The following is a 15,212-nucleotide window of genomic DNA, read 5'->3' as shown; positions in this document are numbered from 1 at the left end:
GAACTGGCACAGTCTCCCCTTTCTCAATCCAGGGATTGTCAGGAATCATCTGAGTAATAGAAAACCTACAGCTTCCAACTTCCAACTACTCTCACTTCTATGGAAGAATTCACATAGAATTGATCATGAAATATAATTCATTTTGACTGGTCAAGCCTTCCTCTTCTCAGTCACAGATATACTGTAACAATCCACAAAAAGAAGCTTATAACCAAACCCATGACCACCCCTAATACACATTTCACCTTGCTATTTCTTTGCCTTGTGTGAAAATTCACCTAAGTGGAGAAGATAAGCACAGAAATAATCATATAGTTAAAATTTCCAATTGTACTTTTCACTGTAACTACAAGTTTTTTTAAGTTGTTCAAATTCCTTTCTTGGTGAGATTTCTGTGTAAAAATACCATTAACAGGTCAGTGAGTTTAGTTCAAAGCTCTGGAATAAGAATTCATCCAAGGCTTCTCTAATCCACTTGTAAGAAGCGAGGAAGCAAAATTTAAATCATTGAGTATTGACTTTTTATTATTAGTCACTGTTCATAATTTGTTTCAACCAAAAGACAATACACACAGCAGAATTCTAATGCATCCCATGTAAATGTTTACATCCATTTTATTCCTCACTCGCCTCTAAGACTTATCATTTAATTTTAAATTTTTTTACATCTCAAAAATATGTCTGCAATAATTAGAACTTCATCAGCCGTCCCACTTGGAAACAGCCTTTTAATATTTTTACAGTAAAGAAGATGTGATGGGGCTTAATGAAAAGGCAACTTACAACATTATGAAAGAAAAGGGACTTTACAGGGACACAGTGGGAGTTCACAGAGGAAAGAGTTCAGCTCTTTCCCATGGGGCCCCCAAATAGAAAACAAAAACAAAACACACAAAGCGCAACAGCAGGTTCCAAAAACAAAAACAAAAACAACTCCAATGCTCCATCTTGAAGCCAGAATCAGCCTCGTGGAAGTCTGTGAAGCAACCATGCAAGCTGCCTCAGCATTTTCTTTAACTGTTTAACTGTTCCAGGTCCTGGAACCTGGAGATGGGACTCATTCACTGCTATTGCTTGAAAAAGATTATTCACTTCCAGTTCTACAGGCAGCCCCACCCTCCTGAGCCAAAGCTAAACAAAATGTTTTTAACTTCAGGACTTTCTGAGCAATTTTCCCTTCAGTGATCCTCCCCACTCCCAACTCATGAGTACACAGCCATGTACTACCTCTCCCCCAACCACAAAGTTCACGAATATCCACTTTTTGCTCTCTAGCTCTCTCTCAGTTTAGAACAATATGGATAAAATACATTCAGTAGAAAAAACTATACACATTCAAGCTCCTTCTTTCTCCTAGTTCTCATGACCCAAATATTTTCCAATGCAGAAGATTATGAAGTTGAACCTCAAAAACATTATCCTCTAACTTCCAACTTCTTCTAGAAAAACATAAAAATGGAAAGCATGTTATATAGCAGATGTAAATATTCAAATTGTTAGTGCTGGACAGTTTTAAAAGTCTATTTTCTTATATAAATGGGACAAACAAGAGGTACGAAGCACATCTTTAACCTGGCAAGAGGAAAGAATCTCCTCACAAATGTTACATTGAGGAATGTTTCTTTAAATGAGAAAGACCTGAAAATGAACAGATGATCACTATACACAGCATAAAACATTCCATGACTGTCCAAATCACCTCAAGGTTAACAGCACCGGAGCATTGTGGGAGAAGCTTCTCGGGTAGAGCACCCTTCCTACAGTTTTTTGAGATTACTAAGATGAATTCTCCCTTAGGATTCCTGGGAGGAGGGGAGGGTAGAGGATAAACGACTCTGCAAGAGGGAAAAAATGAGGTAAAAGTGCATGTGAAATTGTCCAAGTAAGTGTGTGTAGGCTCACTGCTTATCACCCTGGAGTTATTAAAACAGCCATGGAAATCACTCTTTCCTCACAATGGCTCTGAAGTTTGTAAATCTATCCAAACCTGCTTCCCCTTGAATGGTTATACTAGGGAAAGAAATCACTGAAATGTGCAAGCATTCATAGAAATTAAAGAGATTTCTCCTTTAGCAGCAAGGCCAAGTGAGAGGAGAACTAATTCTGATCCTAGAAACTAAGGCACGCTGAAGCTTTCAAAGATCCAATCATTTGAAACAGTCTTCACAACCATCAGTATCCTAGGCAGTTATGTGGCCGCTAGTCCTTCAGTATGGTGCTCAGGTTCACTGTTAGAAATCACTTCATCTTCTACACAGCACCCTTTGTGTTAAGGCCATGATTTTTATCCCTTCTAGACAAAGCTATAGATGATCCTATAACTGTACCTCAAAACTATGATCACCCAAGGAGATGCTTTGTGACTAGAGTAGATCCTTTCCAGCTCCATTAGCTAGCACTGTCTTACAGCATGATCTTCAGCAGATTTCTGAGATTCAACTCAGTTCAACTAAAGAAACTTGAGCTGGTTAACTATAAACGTGAGAGAGAAAATAAAGCCTCTACCACAAAGAGGAATGTTAGACAAATTCTATTCAAGAAATCCACCGATATTATGTTAATCCTATCACATTTCACAGCATTAAGTATCCATCCAATGAAATCAGTCTGTAAAGAAACCTTTAAAGGCTATTTTTCATTGCACAGGCAGAGCAGTTGTCCGAAATATACACTAGTCCACATTTACTTTACCAAAAACCACGCACAAGATAATATCCTGTTCTTGACTCAGTTAACCATTTACCCAGTGGAGTGCGTTTTAGCAAATCTTGCTCCTGTATATTATTAAGACCAGCAGGTTTTCCCTTTGGAGCCTTTAGTTCAACTCCAGTCTGTCAAATGTTAGGAATAGTCTAGCATCTGATACAGAGCTAGATTTGACAAGACACTGAAGATTTTAAGTAAAGGCTTGGTGAAATGGAAGAAAAAAATGGATATTTGTACCCAGGTTTAAGACCGAAGCCAAAGTATTCATTATACTGTACTCAATACAGTAATGACTACAAACATTTTAAGAGCAAAGTGGGCCTGACTTTTCCTTTCTTCCTTAGTATATCCGACATGGCACCTGTGCACCTGAACGTACACAGTACATTCAACATGTGCCACAGGAGATTCACCTTACCTCATTCCAGCAACTCAGTGTTAAGGTTTGATAACACAAGGGTCCTTCCTAACAAGCACTCGGCACTCTCACTAGTTTAAAAGAAGCTCCAGACCTCAAGTCTTTGATGCAGATACTCATGAGATTGGCCTCTCTCAAGAGACTAATCTCCCAGACTCAGGTAAGGATATTCCTACCCTATGGTGTCCATAGGACTTCCTCTGACATAGGGGGCAAGGAAGCTACAAGGCTTCAATCCAACAGCATAAAGTACAATATAGGAAAGATTTCTTTAACCGTGTGGTCTTTATTTCAGTGCCAGTGTTACAGATACAACACAAATGTTCCAGTTAGAAGAAGGAATTCAAACGGAATGCCAAGGTCCAAGCCAGGCTCAGGAAATAAAAAGGGAGGTTTGGAGTAAGGAAGAAGATGACTCCAATATGCTCTAGGATGAGTCTGATACTCACTCTTCCTATGGGCAAAGGTGCTTTTGTTAAGGAGTCTGATCTTTAAAAGTAGTGAACTCCTCTTTCCACCCATTTACCATAGTTCAACAGGCAAGTTATGGGCTTAGAAGAAACTTTAAAATTTATGGTGAGAATAAGGGCATTAATAACTATTATTATATATATATCTTTTAGAAGTTGTCCACTTTGCACTTTAGGGGGAATCAATTTTGAAAATCATGGAGAGTGTTCATGACTTCAGCTATAGAATGGAGAGAAAGGGGAGCTGGAAGAGCCTTGGAAGTTTCTATTACAAATAGAGCACCATATCCTTCATGCCACATCTCAACAAAAGCTCTTTTTAACTGCATCTGTCCAGTGTTTACAAATAACCTCTCAAGGTCTGACCAGTTCTTGGTATCAAACATACATACATATGTGTGTCTGTGTGTATACAGCAATGCTCAGAAAAGGCTACCAGGAGCCTAATGCCTCTTTCAAACATTGGGGGAACCAGTAGAAAAAGGCAGGGCTCCCTAATGTTCATTGTTACATTTCCATTCTGAATGCCAGATGTAAAAAGCGCCTGAAGATGGTAACCCAGCTAGTGAGGAATAAATACCCCACCTTGCCCAGTCCACAGAGAAACACAGTAGAAAGAAGGGGCAACTCTTTGCTGCAGAGACAGAGTGAGTGTTTTCTTGTCATGGATTCCAGTCCTCTCCTCCAGACCAGCTGCTTATTTCCTCAGGGGCCCAGGGAATGTTGATTCTGGCTGTAAATGTGGGAGGGGTGGAGAAGTGCGGAAAAAGGAGAAGAGGAGGAAGAGTGCAAAGTAGCCTCCAGAAGCAGCCGGCCTCAACAGTGGAGGAGAGGAGATTAGTCTTTAACAATGCTTCAAGGTCAGCAATAACTTCAGGAAAATCCTCCTCAACAGTTTTCTTCAGCTCCTTATGCCCATGGTACAGTTGGGGGGGACTTGCCAGCAATCACAACCTCCTTCCCAGAGTTCCTTTGATTGAGTGGGATAAGAATGAGAATGGTGCCAGACCCTCATTGCCAGGACTGAGGGGGAAAGTTGTTCACCTCTGCTAGATCTTGCATTGCTGAGCCCTTGTGATTATATGTGAGCTTGATCCGCATTCGCAGCTGTTGCTGTGAGAAGAAAAGAGAATCACAAATTATACATTGAAATAAAATCTCTAGAATCTCTCCAGTCCACAAATAAACTTTTAATCTTAGAAAAAACAATCATTTTAAAATAAAGCTGTCTCTTAAAAATAACACACAGGCAAACAACAAAAACCACCTAGTACTCTAGCTATTAGCCAAGGAGCCAACATCATGCAGTCAAGCAGAGGAAATCCATCTCCAGAACCCATCGCTGGCTTCAATCCTAGAACTGCATTAATAAGACAGAACCACGTGGGAGCATTTTCATAGGAATATTAACTGAGTGCTTTTCAAAAAGATTCAACTCGTGTATCCAAGTTTCTAGAAAAACGAGGTAAATACTCATCTTATGTTCTATATTCAAATATACTGTTACTTTGTCTGTAAAATCTACAGTACAGTCAAGCACTGCATAACAACACTTCAGTCAACGACAGACTGCACATACAACAGTGGTCCCCTAAGATTGGTACCATACAGCCTAAGTGTGTGGTAGACTATACCATCTATGCTTGTGTATGACGTTCACACAACAATGAAACTGCCTAAAAACACATTTCTTGGAATGTATCCCCGTCGCTAAGTGACGCATGACTGTAAATGTAAACATAAACTCATTTCATTCCCAAGGCATAAAAGAAAAAAATGAGTTAATTTACAAGTAATAGCAGTAGTTTTAAGAAAAGTCAATTATAAGTACTTTTTACTTTATATGGCAGATTTCAAATATTAATGCACTAAGAAAATTTTTACTCTCTCTAGGTATCAGATCGTCAAAGGAATTTGTGCTTGTGCTACAGGCAAATACTTAAAATACGCTGGATAGCAGAGTGTTACAAGAGGAGAAAATCATACTGGTATTTATGAGACACTACTAGAGATCTTTCAAGGTGAAGCAATTCTCTGAACCATTTTCAAAAACTGAAAACTAGTCAACTGATTACTATTAAGTGAAGTCAATTTACTTCTTTGAGAACATGTAATAAAAAAATATGGCTTAATTACAGTTTCTAAAGCTATTTTTCATTTGGTTACTTCGTGAAAAATTCTCCACTTTTGCTATGCATACTTAATAATTACAGTAGTAAAGGTAGACATTTAGTTCAACAAACGTGCTTATCTCAGACTGCAACTTGTGTAAAGATTAAAATATCTAAGCTTTTTCTGTCCTCTTGCAAAAAACAAGATCTTTAAACCTCTAAATAGAGAATTTTTTTAAAGCTGCATTTTAATAAGATGTCACAAAACTATTTAATGTGTCTGGGCTCCATTTATTATCTACAAAAGAATAAGCAGGTTAGACCAGACGTTTTCATAGATTTCTTCTAGGACTTATAAGTCAAAAAATTCAGAGAAACAAAGCACAATTTTATTTCAGGAAATTTGCTTACACCTTGTTCAGATACTATCTTCAAATGTGCTACTCACCTTCTGTGGGTTCAGAACTTTAATGACTTGTGTGATGGTCCCCGTATTAAATGCTGGGACAATGCTGCTGCTAGGAGACAGAAGCTGCAGCTGGAATGTCTACGGGAAACAAAGGGCACTCTTCAGAAAAAGTAATACACATAATACTATGTCAGAGATGTCGACAAAAAAAAAGTCAGATACACAGATGATGGTTCAGGTAACAGATTTACTTACTACTATTACTATTACCTACTACCACTATGTACTATTTATGTTCTATTTGTTTTCCAGATATCAGCAATTCATAGTATGTGGGCTGACTATCACTTCACGGTGTTTAGAAAAACCCACTGGTAGGCGTTGATCATGAAAACTACCAATGAGCCATTCTTTCCTTTCTGGCTGAAGGATCTTCAGCCTACTACTTTTCAAAAGGTGACCAATTTTTGTTCTGGCAACCTCACTTAATAGTAACTGATCAACTATGCAGGTAAAAGAAGGGATGCCCGGGCCAGCCCCATGGCCAAGTGTTTAAGTTTGCATGCTCTGCTTCCGCGGCTCAGGGTTTCACCAGCTTGGATCCTAGCTGCAGACATGGTACCACTCATCAAGCCACACTGAGGCGGCATCCCACATAGCACAACTAGAATATACAGACACATATTGGGGGGCTTTGGGGAGAAGAAGAAGAAAAAAAGTTTCACCAAGGGGATAATCCCTGAGTTCGATTAAGAAAAAAAAAAAAAAAAAAAAAGGATGCCTGTGGCTAAAAAAAGCTAAAAAGAAATAAAAAATTAAAAACCAGCATACCAGTCACTAACTACAGGCTTTCATGCTTTCATCTATTTCGGTGGTTGAGATCTGGAGACTTGAACTTTTGTTTTCTAAAGGCTGCATAATCTGGAATGTGTCAAGGTCTACTCCTACATGACAGAGGTGAAGGAAAGGCTGGAAAGAGCCAACCTGTTAATGTGTATGTGGAACACATCAGGGTCTATTCAGTAGGGACACAAGACCCCAACGGAAAAACTACATGCAGAACTAGCCTGTAGCAAAAGATGTGGAAAAGCCAAATGCCATAATTTGTTGAGTGTTGGTGGGTTTTGTTTGTTTGTTTACAGGGAAGAGAGATAAAAGTGCTATGAGCAAGACAGGTAAACCACATTGTCAGCACAATATGGTATGTATGTAGCAATTCTACATACTACAATTTAAAAATCTTTCCTGAGGGGCCGGCCCCATGGCTGACTGGTTAAGTTTGCGTGCTCCACTTCGGCAGCCCAGGGTTTCACCGGTTCTGATCCTGGGCACGGACATGGCACCGCTCATCAAGCCAGGCAGAGGCGGCATCCCACATGCCACAAGTGGAAGGACCCAAACTAAAAATATACAACTATGTACCAGGGGGTTTTGGGGAGAAAAAGGAAAAATAAAATCCTTAAAAAAAAAATCTTTCCTGAAAGTTTATTCTTCTAAAATATTAAAGAGAAGGAGGGAGAGATAAGGAAAGATGAGGGGGAGAGAGGAGGGGAGGGAAGGAGGAAAAGGTGAGAAGAGAAGAGAGGAGGGCAGGGAGGAGAGAGAAAGAAAGGGAGTGGAGGTGGCAGGAAGAGGGAAGTCTATCTAGTCTTCTCTAGAGCTAAAAATTACAAGAGTAGAGATTTAATCTCAACACACAGACTTACTATTTTGGGTCTTAGTCATAATTCTATTGTCAAGATAAATTATGTAAGCTAAAATATTATTCATTTATTTACATTTACTTCATTAAATGTAAGATGCCATTAATTGTAATTCACATCATTATTTTATGTGCCACTGAGAAAGAAAAAGAGACTGCCAATTAAACTACGACAAGGTATCAATTTTAAAATGCACCTCAATTTCAGAGATAATAAAAAGTAAAAATAGTAATAGTAGAATCTATGAAATATGACACTTTGAAGTTCGAGCTACATCATAATAAGCAAATAGGCATTGTACAGCACCAAGAATAAGGCCAGACTTTAAGAAGCAGAGATGATATGTCGCAAAAACAGCAGCCTAAAGTAACAAGTATAAAACCATAAGTTGCAGTAGTTAATATTTACTGAGCACCGAACACAGGAAAAGTGCTTGAAACAGTACCTGCACATAAAACTGTTTATTCCTTAAAGGAACCCTATGAAGTAGATATCATCACCACCCCGCTTTGCAAATAAAGAAACTGGGACACAGAAGTAACTTGTTTAATGTTGTACAACTAATATTGAAACCACTTCATTCTACTGCTTCTAAAACGCCTGTATTATTCTGGCTCCTAAAAGATGCAAGTAAAGAAGGTTGGAAAAGTCAGCAGTAACCACAAATAAAAGGTTTTCAATTTCTAAAAATGTGTCGTCTCAATGTCATACTTCACATGTCACTGCAAAGATTAGATTAGCTTAGTCTACATTAGGGGTTGGCAAACTATGGCCCACAGGCGAAGACTGACCTGACATCTGTTTTTATAAATAACGTTTTCTTGAAACAGAGCCATAATCCTTCATTTACATACTGTCTATGGCTGTTTTTGCACTCTAACAGCAGAAATGAGTAGATGCAACAGAGACCATGGAGCCTGAAATACTTACTATCTTGTCTTTCACAGAAAAATTTTGCCCACTCTTCATTCTAAATTTTTCTTTATTCAAAACTTTTCATTATTTAAAGATGGACATAAACACTCCCTAAACTAAGATTTGGTATTAACAAAACTTCAATTTATGAAAACAAGTAGTCACTGTATCAATAGTAAACTAGATGTTAATGAAGGAATGTTTCTCTCATTTATATATCAAGAGATAAAAACTTTTTATTCTGATCCAGTGACTAGACCAGAATACCAAATTGATAAAGTCCTTCATCTTAATTAACTTTAATTCCATGTTAGAATTTGATTTTTTGTCTTTACCACTGTATTACTGAACCCCAACCTATCCTCAATGTCCTTAGCATTAACAAACCATCTTGTAGAATTCTGCTCTCTCACTACTATTAGAATGTCCTTTCTTTATCCTATAATACTAACTGTAAGAATATTTATGATCAAGTAAAAAGTATTCACTAAAAATGACATGCTTCAATGAACCATAATAGCTACACTGTTGTTAGTTTGGGTTAAATCTATAAATTTAATTTTATATATATCCCTTACTGAATGCATGAAAACAAATCAGCCAATTTTTAATCAAGGGAAAAAGGCAAAGAAGATATTATAGTACCTTTGGTACTGCAGCCTGGAAAACAAAGTCCGTCATGTCAAGCTCTGTGCTGTTGGAGGCCTGTATCGTTATCACTGTGACACTAGGGTTGGTATTTGACCGTTCAAAGGTGAACTCTATCTTCAAGCCATTCTTACTGTATGCTGTGATGGAGGGGATGCCTGGGAAAGCACAGGAAAATCAGTCTAATTGTAGACAGTCTAATGCTTGCAGAATTATTATTTGCTTTTTTCAATAACTACCTTGTTGCTCTAATGATGACAACACTAGTAATCATACCTGTAGCAATGTCATTGAAGAGCGGCTGTGATGAAAGCCCATCCAACAAGAAAGGGGGCTGTGATATCTGTGGGACTGAGGCAGGGGCAGGAGCAGCAGCTGGAGCACCTAAACGAAACATTCCAACATTAAGTCAGTCTTAGCCAGCATGACAAAGCTCACCGAGAAAAAACAGGAGAAAATTATTATGATCTCAGCTTAAGGGAAGGATTCCAAAAATAGGACGCATAAAGCATAAACCATAAAGAGAAAGAAAGAAAAATTCACACACTTTAAAATGAATAACTTCTGTTCCGTAAAAAATACTATAAAAAAAATAGACCACAGGCAGGAGAAAATGTTTGCTACAAAATAACAAATGGATGGGTATCTAGAACTATAAATATCTTCTAGAAATCAATAAGGAAAAAACCCAATTTAAAAGCGGTAAGAGATATAAACAAGAAGTTCACAGAAGAGGGAACATGAATGAAAAGGGCATCTTATGAAAAGAGATACTCAATCTTACCAGCAATGAGGAAAACAGCACTTAAAACCACAATGAGATACTACTTCACATCCATCAGAATGGTGAAAATTTCAATGTCTGATAATACCAGATACCAGTAAGAATATGGAGCAATGGAGACTCCCAAACCTCTGTCACAGGACCATAAACTGGTACCACACCAAACTGGAGAACAAGGTGGCAATAGTAGAGCCGAACACGAATATACCCCTAAACTAAAGTTCCTCAACTTCAAAACTAATAAAATTTTAGGCTAGATGATTCTCTGTTGTGGGGGGCTGTCTTGTGCACTGTAGGATGTTTAGCAGCACCCCTGGCTTCCAGCCATTAAATAATAATAGCATCCTCCCAGTTGCGACAACCGAAAATATCTCCAGATACTGCCAGCACCTGGTGGGCAAAATCTCCCCCAGCTGAGAACCAATGCCTTTCTTAAGAATGCTTTTAATTCTTGCATATATGTACACAGGGAGACACGAACAAAAAGTGTGCATTGCAAGGTAGTTTCTAACAGTGAACTACTAGAAACAATCAAAATGTCTATCATCAAAATAATGGATAAGTAAACTATGGTACACTGACAAAATAAAATACTATACATATACAACAGAAACACACTTAACATAGATTATTCTCACAAATACAATGTTTAGCAAAAAAGCAAGGTACAAAAGGACACGCAGTTGGATATCATTTCTAAAAAGGTAAAAATTGGCAAAACAATACTATACACTATATCAAGAAATGCACAGGAATGCAAACAAACCAAAGCTAAATACTGCTCTGGGATAGACAGTAGTTACCTCTGGGATCAAGAGGGAAGGAGACGAGGGAAAAGTACACATGGGATGTCAACTCTTAGAATAATATTTTATTTTACAAGCTAAGTAGATCAAGCCATTTATTGAATTTTATAGATGTTAAATATTGCATAACAAAATTTTAACACACACACTCTAGAGAGGGATGGTATGGAGTGGAGGGAAGAAATCACCAGATTACCATTTTTATTTTATCCTTCCAAATAAGAACAAGTTGAGGATCATACAATAGAGGGCAAGTGATAGAACATGACCAGGAACTGAGAGAAATCAGGATTCTAAGAAGAGGCATAAGAAAATTCAGCAAAATAAAGAGAATGCATTTTATACTTAAACAGATTTCAAACTACCTATGGAAATTAACTGAAAGTACATCATTTTAAAAAACAATAACAAAATAAAGGTTGAAATATCTTTTAAAAGAAAATATACAAACTAGAAAAAAACATACTAAAAATTAGCAAGGAAGGTAGAAATACAGATGGCTAAGCAAAACACAAGAAGCTAAAACAAATGTGAACACCACAGAATGTGCACACAGATTACCAATGAAGTACACAAAGAAATATTCATATAGGTCTCCTAGTTTTTATAAACCTAATCTAGTAATTTTCTCATAATTCTTATTTACAAAACAATTTTAGAAATGTGTTCCTACGGAAAATCAGAGACTATCCAAGATATATAGGTAAGATATGGGTCCCTAACTCCCTCAAATTTTAGCTTTTTTCTCCTGTAAAGGTACAATAGGTGGTTTTGGGAAACAACAGAAACTCACTGCTCCAATTCCTCTAAAAGCACATGCTAATTTCCTAATTCCCACTGATTTAAATTACTAAGCATTAGGATATAACTGTAATACTGGCTTAAAGAATCTAGAACTCAAAAATTTTTAACTTAAAAATGTAACAAAAATGGAAAAATGCATTTAAAACACATTATGAATAAGGAAAAGAAAATTTTTAACATTTTATCATTTTGCTTTTTGATATAACACTGGGAAAACAAGAAAGTAAGAACAAAAAACATTAAGACCTCATGATAAATGAGTTAGGGATACAAAAGGAATGTGCAAAAAGGAAATTCAAGTATAATGCAAATAGGTGGATAAATATGAAACATTTCCTGTGATTGAAAAAATAAAAATTAACAAAATAACAAGGACAATCTTTCATCTGTTAGCGCTTTTTTAAAATGATAATACAAAATACTCATGACCATATAGTGAAACTGGTGGCCATATACATTGAGGATAAGGTAAATAACATTTACCAAGTGTCTACTATGTGCCATGCATGCACTGAATAAGCCCCTTTCCTCACAAATATCCTCTGAGGTAAGTATTTATCATCCTTATCGTAAACAGATTCAGAAAGACTAAGTAACTTAGCCTAAGAAAGTAAACCAAAATAAGGACAAATTGATATAACGATATTTGTTGAAGCATTAGTTATTATAAGAAAAATCTGGACGCAAACAAAAGTGCTCAATAGTAAGGAATTGAGTAAATAATGGTGTAAACTTGTTGATGAAATGTTAGACAACCATTTAAAGTATAATTGTGAAGACTATGTACTAACATGGAAATGTGAGTATGTTAAGTAAAGCATATCATCTATACACTAAGTTTTAACTATGGGGTTTGTATTGTTTCCGCTTTTCCGTATATCCAGTATAGCTTTTGGCATCTGAAGATTTGAATAGACTATCTGTGAATGACTCAAAAGTACATAGGAAGTAACATTTTGAAATTTTGTTAAGACACAGATATAAACCATAAGCTCTGGAAGGCTGCTGTGTAAGGAAAAAATCATTTAGCCTGTGATAGCCAGTTTATATGACCACCCAAAATCCTCATCCTACGGCTGTTTTCTACTTGAGGTCATGTATGCTGTGACACTCCATTATACTTTCAAAGAAATCACTTAAGATAGAAATAATATCCTACAGCGATACTCTTGGACTCAGGGGTTTATAATGCTGAACATATCAATTACAAATGTCTACTCCATAAACAAAGATAAGAAAAAATATTCCCAAATGAAAAGTTATGTTTGAATATTATAATTATGGATGATTTTCTCTTTCCATTGCTTTAATAATAGGGAGGGAGGAAAGGAGGAGAAGAGAAGGGAGGGAGGGAGGGAAATAGTAGGTTAATATCTCTCCATTCTCCACAAATGGTCATAGCTCTTGAAAACCAACCATGAGTAGAAAGAAACCTAGAAAAAGTAGTATCTTGGGACACTACTAAAAGCAGAGGTGACTTGGGATATACTTCTTTTCTAGCCTGAAAGAGAAAGTCCTTTCTATTTTAAAATACTATGAGTAATTTATTCTCCCAAAATTAAAAATTGGACTTTAAGGAACCCCTAGGAATTATCTCAAGAGCACTGTTACTATAGCAGCTTATATCCCAGATGTTGTGAAGATTCTAGTCTTGCTTCTCACTTAGTGTCTCCCATCTTCAATTGAATCATGTGTCTATGTTCAGTGTAGTTTTTCCCCAAGGCCTTTATCCCTATCCAAGCATTAAATAACTCCAGTCTGGCCTCACCTGTAAGGTTGATGTCCCCCAGCAAATCAAGAAGTTCTCCACCAGCAGAAGCTGGTTTGCTTGTAGGTGCAGTTGGAATAACAGGTGTTATATCATTTCCTCCCAACAAATCCAATAAATCATTGGCCTAAACAAAAAAATTAATATTTCAGTTGATTAGTCATTGGTCTAATCTACATCTAATGGAATGTTCTTTCAACACTTATAAATAAGGAAGAGAACCATCAATCAATCCAGGAACACTGAAGGGAATCAGCTAAGAGATAGGTTATAAGGAACTGTAGGATCATCAGGACCCCAGATAAGGAAGTGAAAAGCTACCTGGCTTGTGGGCTGTGGCCCAGAGGGTGGTGGTTTGGTCTCTAGTGGAGCTGGTTCTGTCTCCCCATTTGTCTGCACAATCTCAGTAGGGCCATTCGTGGTCACTTTTTCCATGACAGGCATTCTCTCAAGCAGGGCAGACCTAAAAGAATCTGAAGTGGTTAAATTCTAGGCAGTTAACCTAGATTCCCTACCCAAAATAATCACTGCAACTATATTGGAGCCAAACATGGAGAGCTATCTCCCCTCCCCATCCCCCAACACACACACTAAAATAGAAGGTGGATTACAAGAATACATGACCTAAATTCTTGGCTGGATTAAGGGCGGGCAAGAAACTCTGAATGGACAAACTGTCCATCTAAACCCTAAGAGATTGGGATTTCTCAGTGGTAGAGAAATTGGAATGAAAGAAAGGTAAATCAGCACATATTAACGGTCTCCAATCAAGAGGCTACTGCATAACAGAAGAAGGGGGAAAAAAGGATGACATGCAACAAAATGTTAATAGTAATGATACTTGAATGAGATTCCCTTGAAAAAATTCAACTCCCACTTTTTAACCAAATAAAATGGAAAATGAAGCAAACTTTCCTTACCAAAAGAAAAGGGAGAAGGGGAATGAAAGAACACAGTTAACTTATTTCTTTAGAGGCTAGGCAGAATAAAAGATGGACAAAACAGAAGCAGCCAAGCAGTTAGAACTAAATAGGGTTGTGAAGTCCAGTTGATAAAGCATGAAGAATGAATCTCCTTTATGGATCATCATGACAATTTGCTCAGGACGCTAAGAGGCACATGCATTGCTTCATTTCTTTTGCTTACCTCATATGGTCATATTTCTTAAAAAGTGCGTTATATTCTACTGCCCTCTGCTGGAGTTCCACATCAATGCTGCTTCCATAGATGGAAACCACTTTCTTAATTCGGCTTTGGGATAAAATGACAAACAAATTCAAGTACCCAAAAGAAAGTTCATAAAAAAGCAGAAAGAATAATGTATAAACCAGAGTTTCCTGGTTAAAACTTTGAAGTAATTATCTTTTCTTAATTTACATAATTTTTCAAACACCTTCCTTTATCTTCATTCATCCAATTTACACCTCAACACATTCATATACCATTATATTCTAATTGGAATGCTAGATTTTTGTCTGTCAAACATCCCATACTCTAAAATTTGCTAGACAAAGGTACCAATTATTAATTTGCTATAAAAGAAATTGATACTGTTCATTCTCTTTAATAACTTTAAAATAAGCTTTTATCAACAAAATGGTCACAGCATCAGGGTTCTATCAACAAAGGGTCATAATCTGACACCAAATTCTTCTAGTTCGCAATCTGAA

General features: G+C 37.0%; 1 protein-coding gene across 1 annotated transcript in view; it reads right to left on the bottom strand.

The window, feature by feature from the left end:
• Positions 1-498: 498 nt before the first annotated feature.
• Positions 499-15,212, bottom strand: part of AP1G1 (adaptor related protein complex 1 subunit gamma 1) — a 71,804-nt gene continuing 57,090 nt past the window's right edge. Inside the window, exons 17-23 of the mRNA XM_014840800.3 lie at positions 14,689-14,793; positions 13,864-14,005; positions 13,543-13,669; positions 9,657-9,764; positions 9,378-9,538; positions 6,154-6,252; positions 499-4,707 (exon numbers count right to left, since the gene is read on the bottom strand). Of these exons, the coding sequence (XP_014696286.1) occupies positions 4,606-4,707; positions 6,154-6,252; positions 9,378-9,538; positions 9,657-9,764; positions 13,543-13,669; positions 13,864-14,005; positions 14,689-14,793 (844 nt within the window). The 3' untranslated portion in view covers positions 499-4,605. The remainder of the gene's footprint in view (positions 4,708-6,153; positions 6,253-9,377; positions 9,539-9,656; positions 9,765-13,542; positions 13,670-13,863; positions 14,006-14,688; positions 14,794-15,212) is intronic.

The sequence above is a fragment of the Equus asinus genome, chromosome 28, assembly GCF_041296235.1.
Source record: "Equus asinus isolate D_3611 breed Donkey chromosome 28, EquAss-T2T_v2, whole genome shotgun sequence".
NCBI lineage: Eukaryota > Metazoa > Chordata > Mammalia > Perissodactyla > Equidae > Equus > Equus asinus.
Note: the sequence above shows the minus strand (reverse complement) of the source record. Positions and strands in the feature narration are given on the sequence as shown.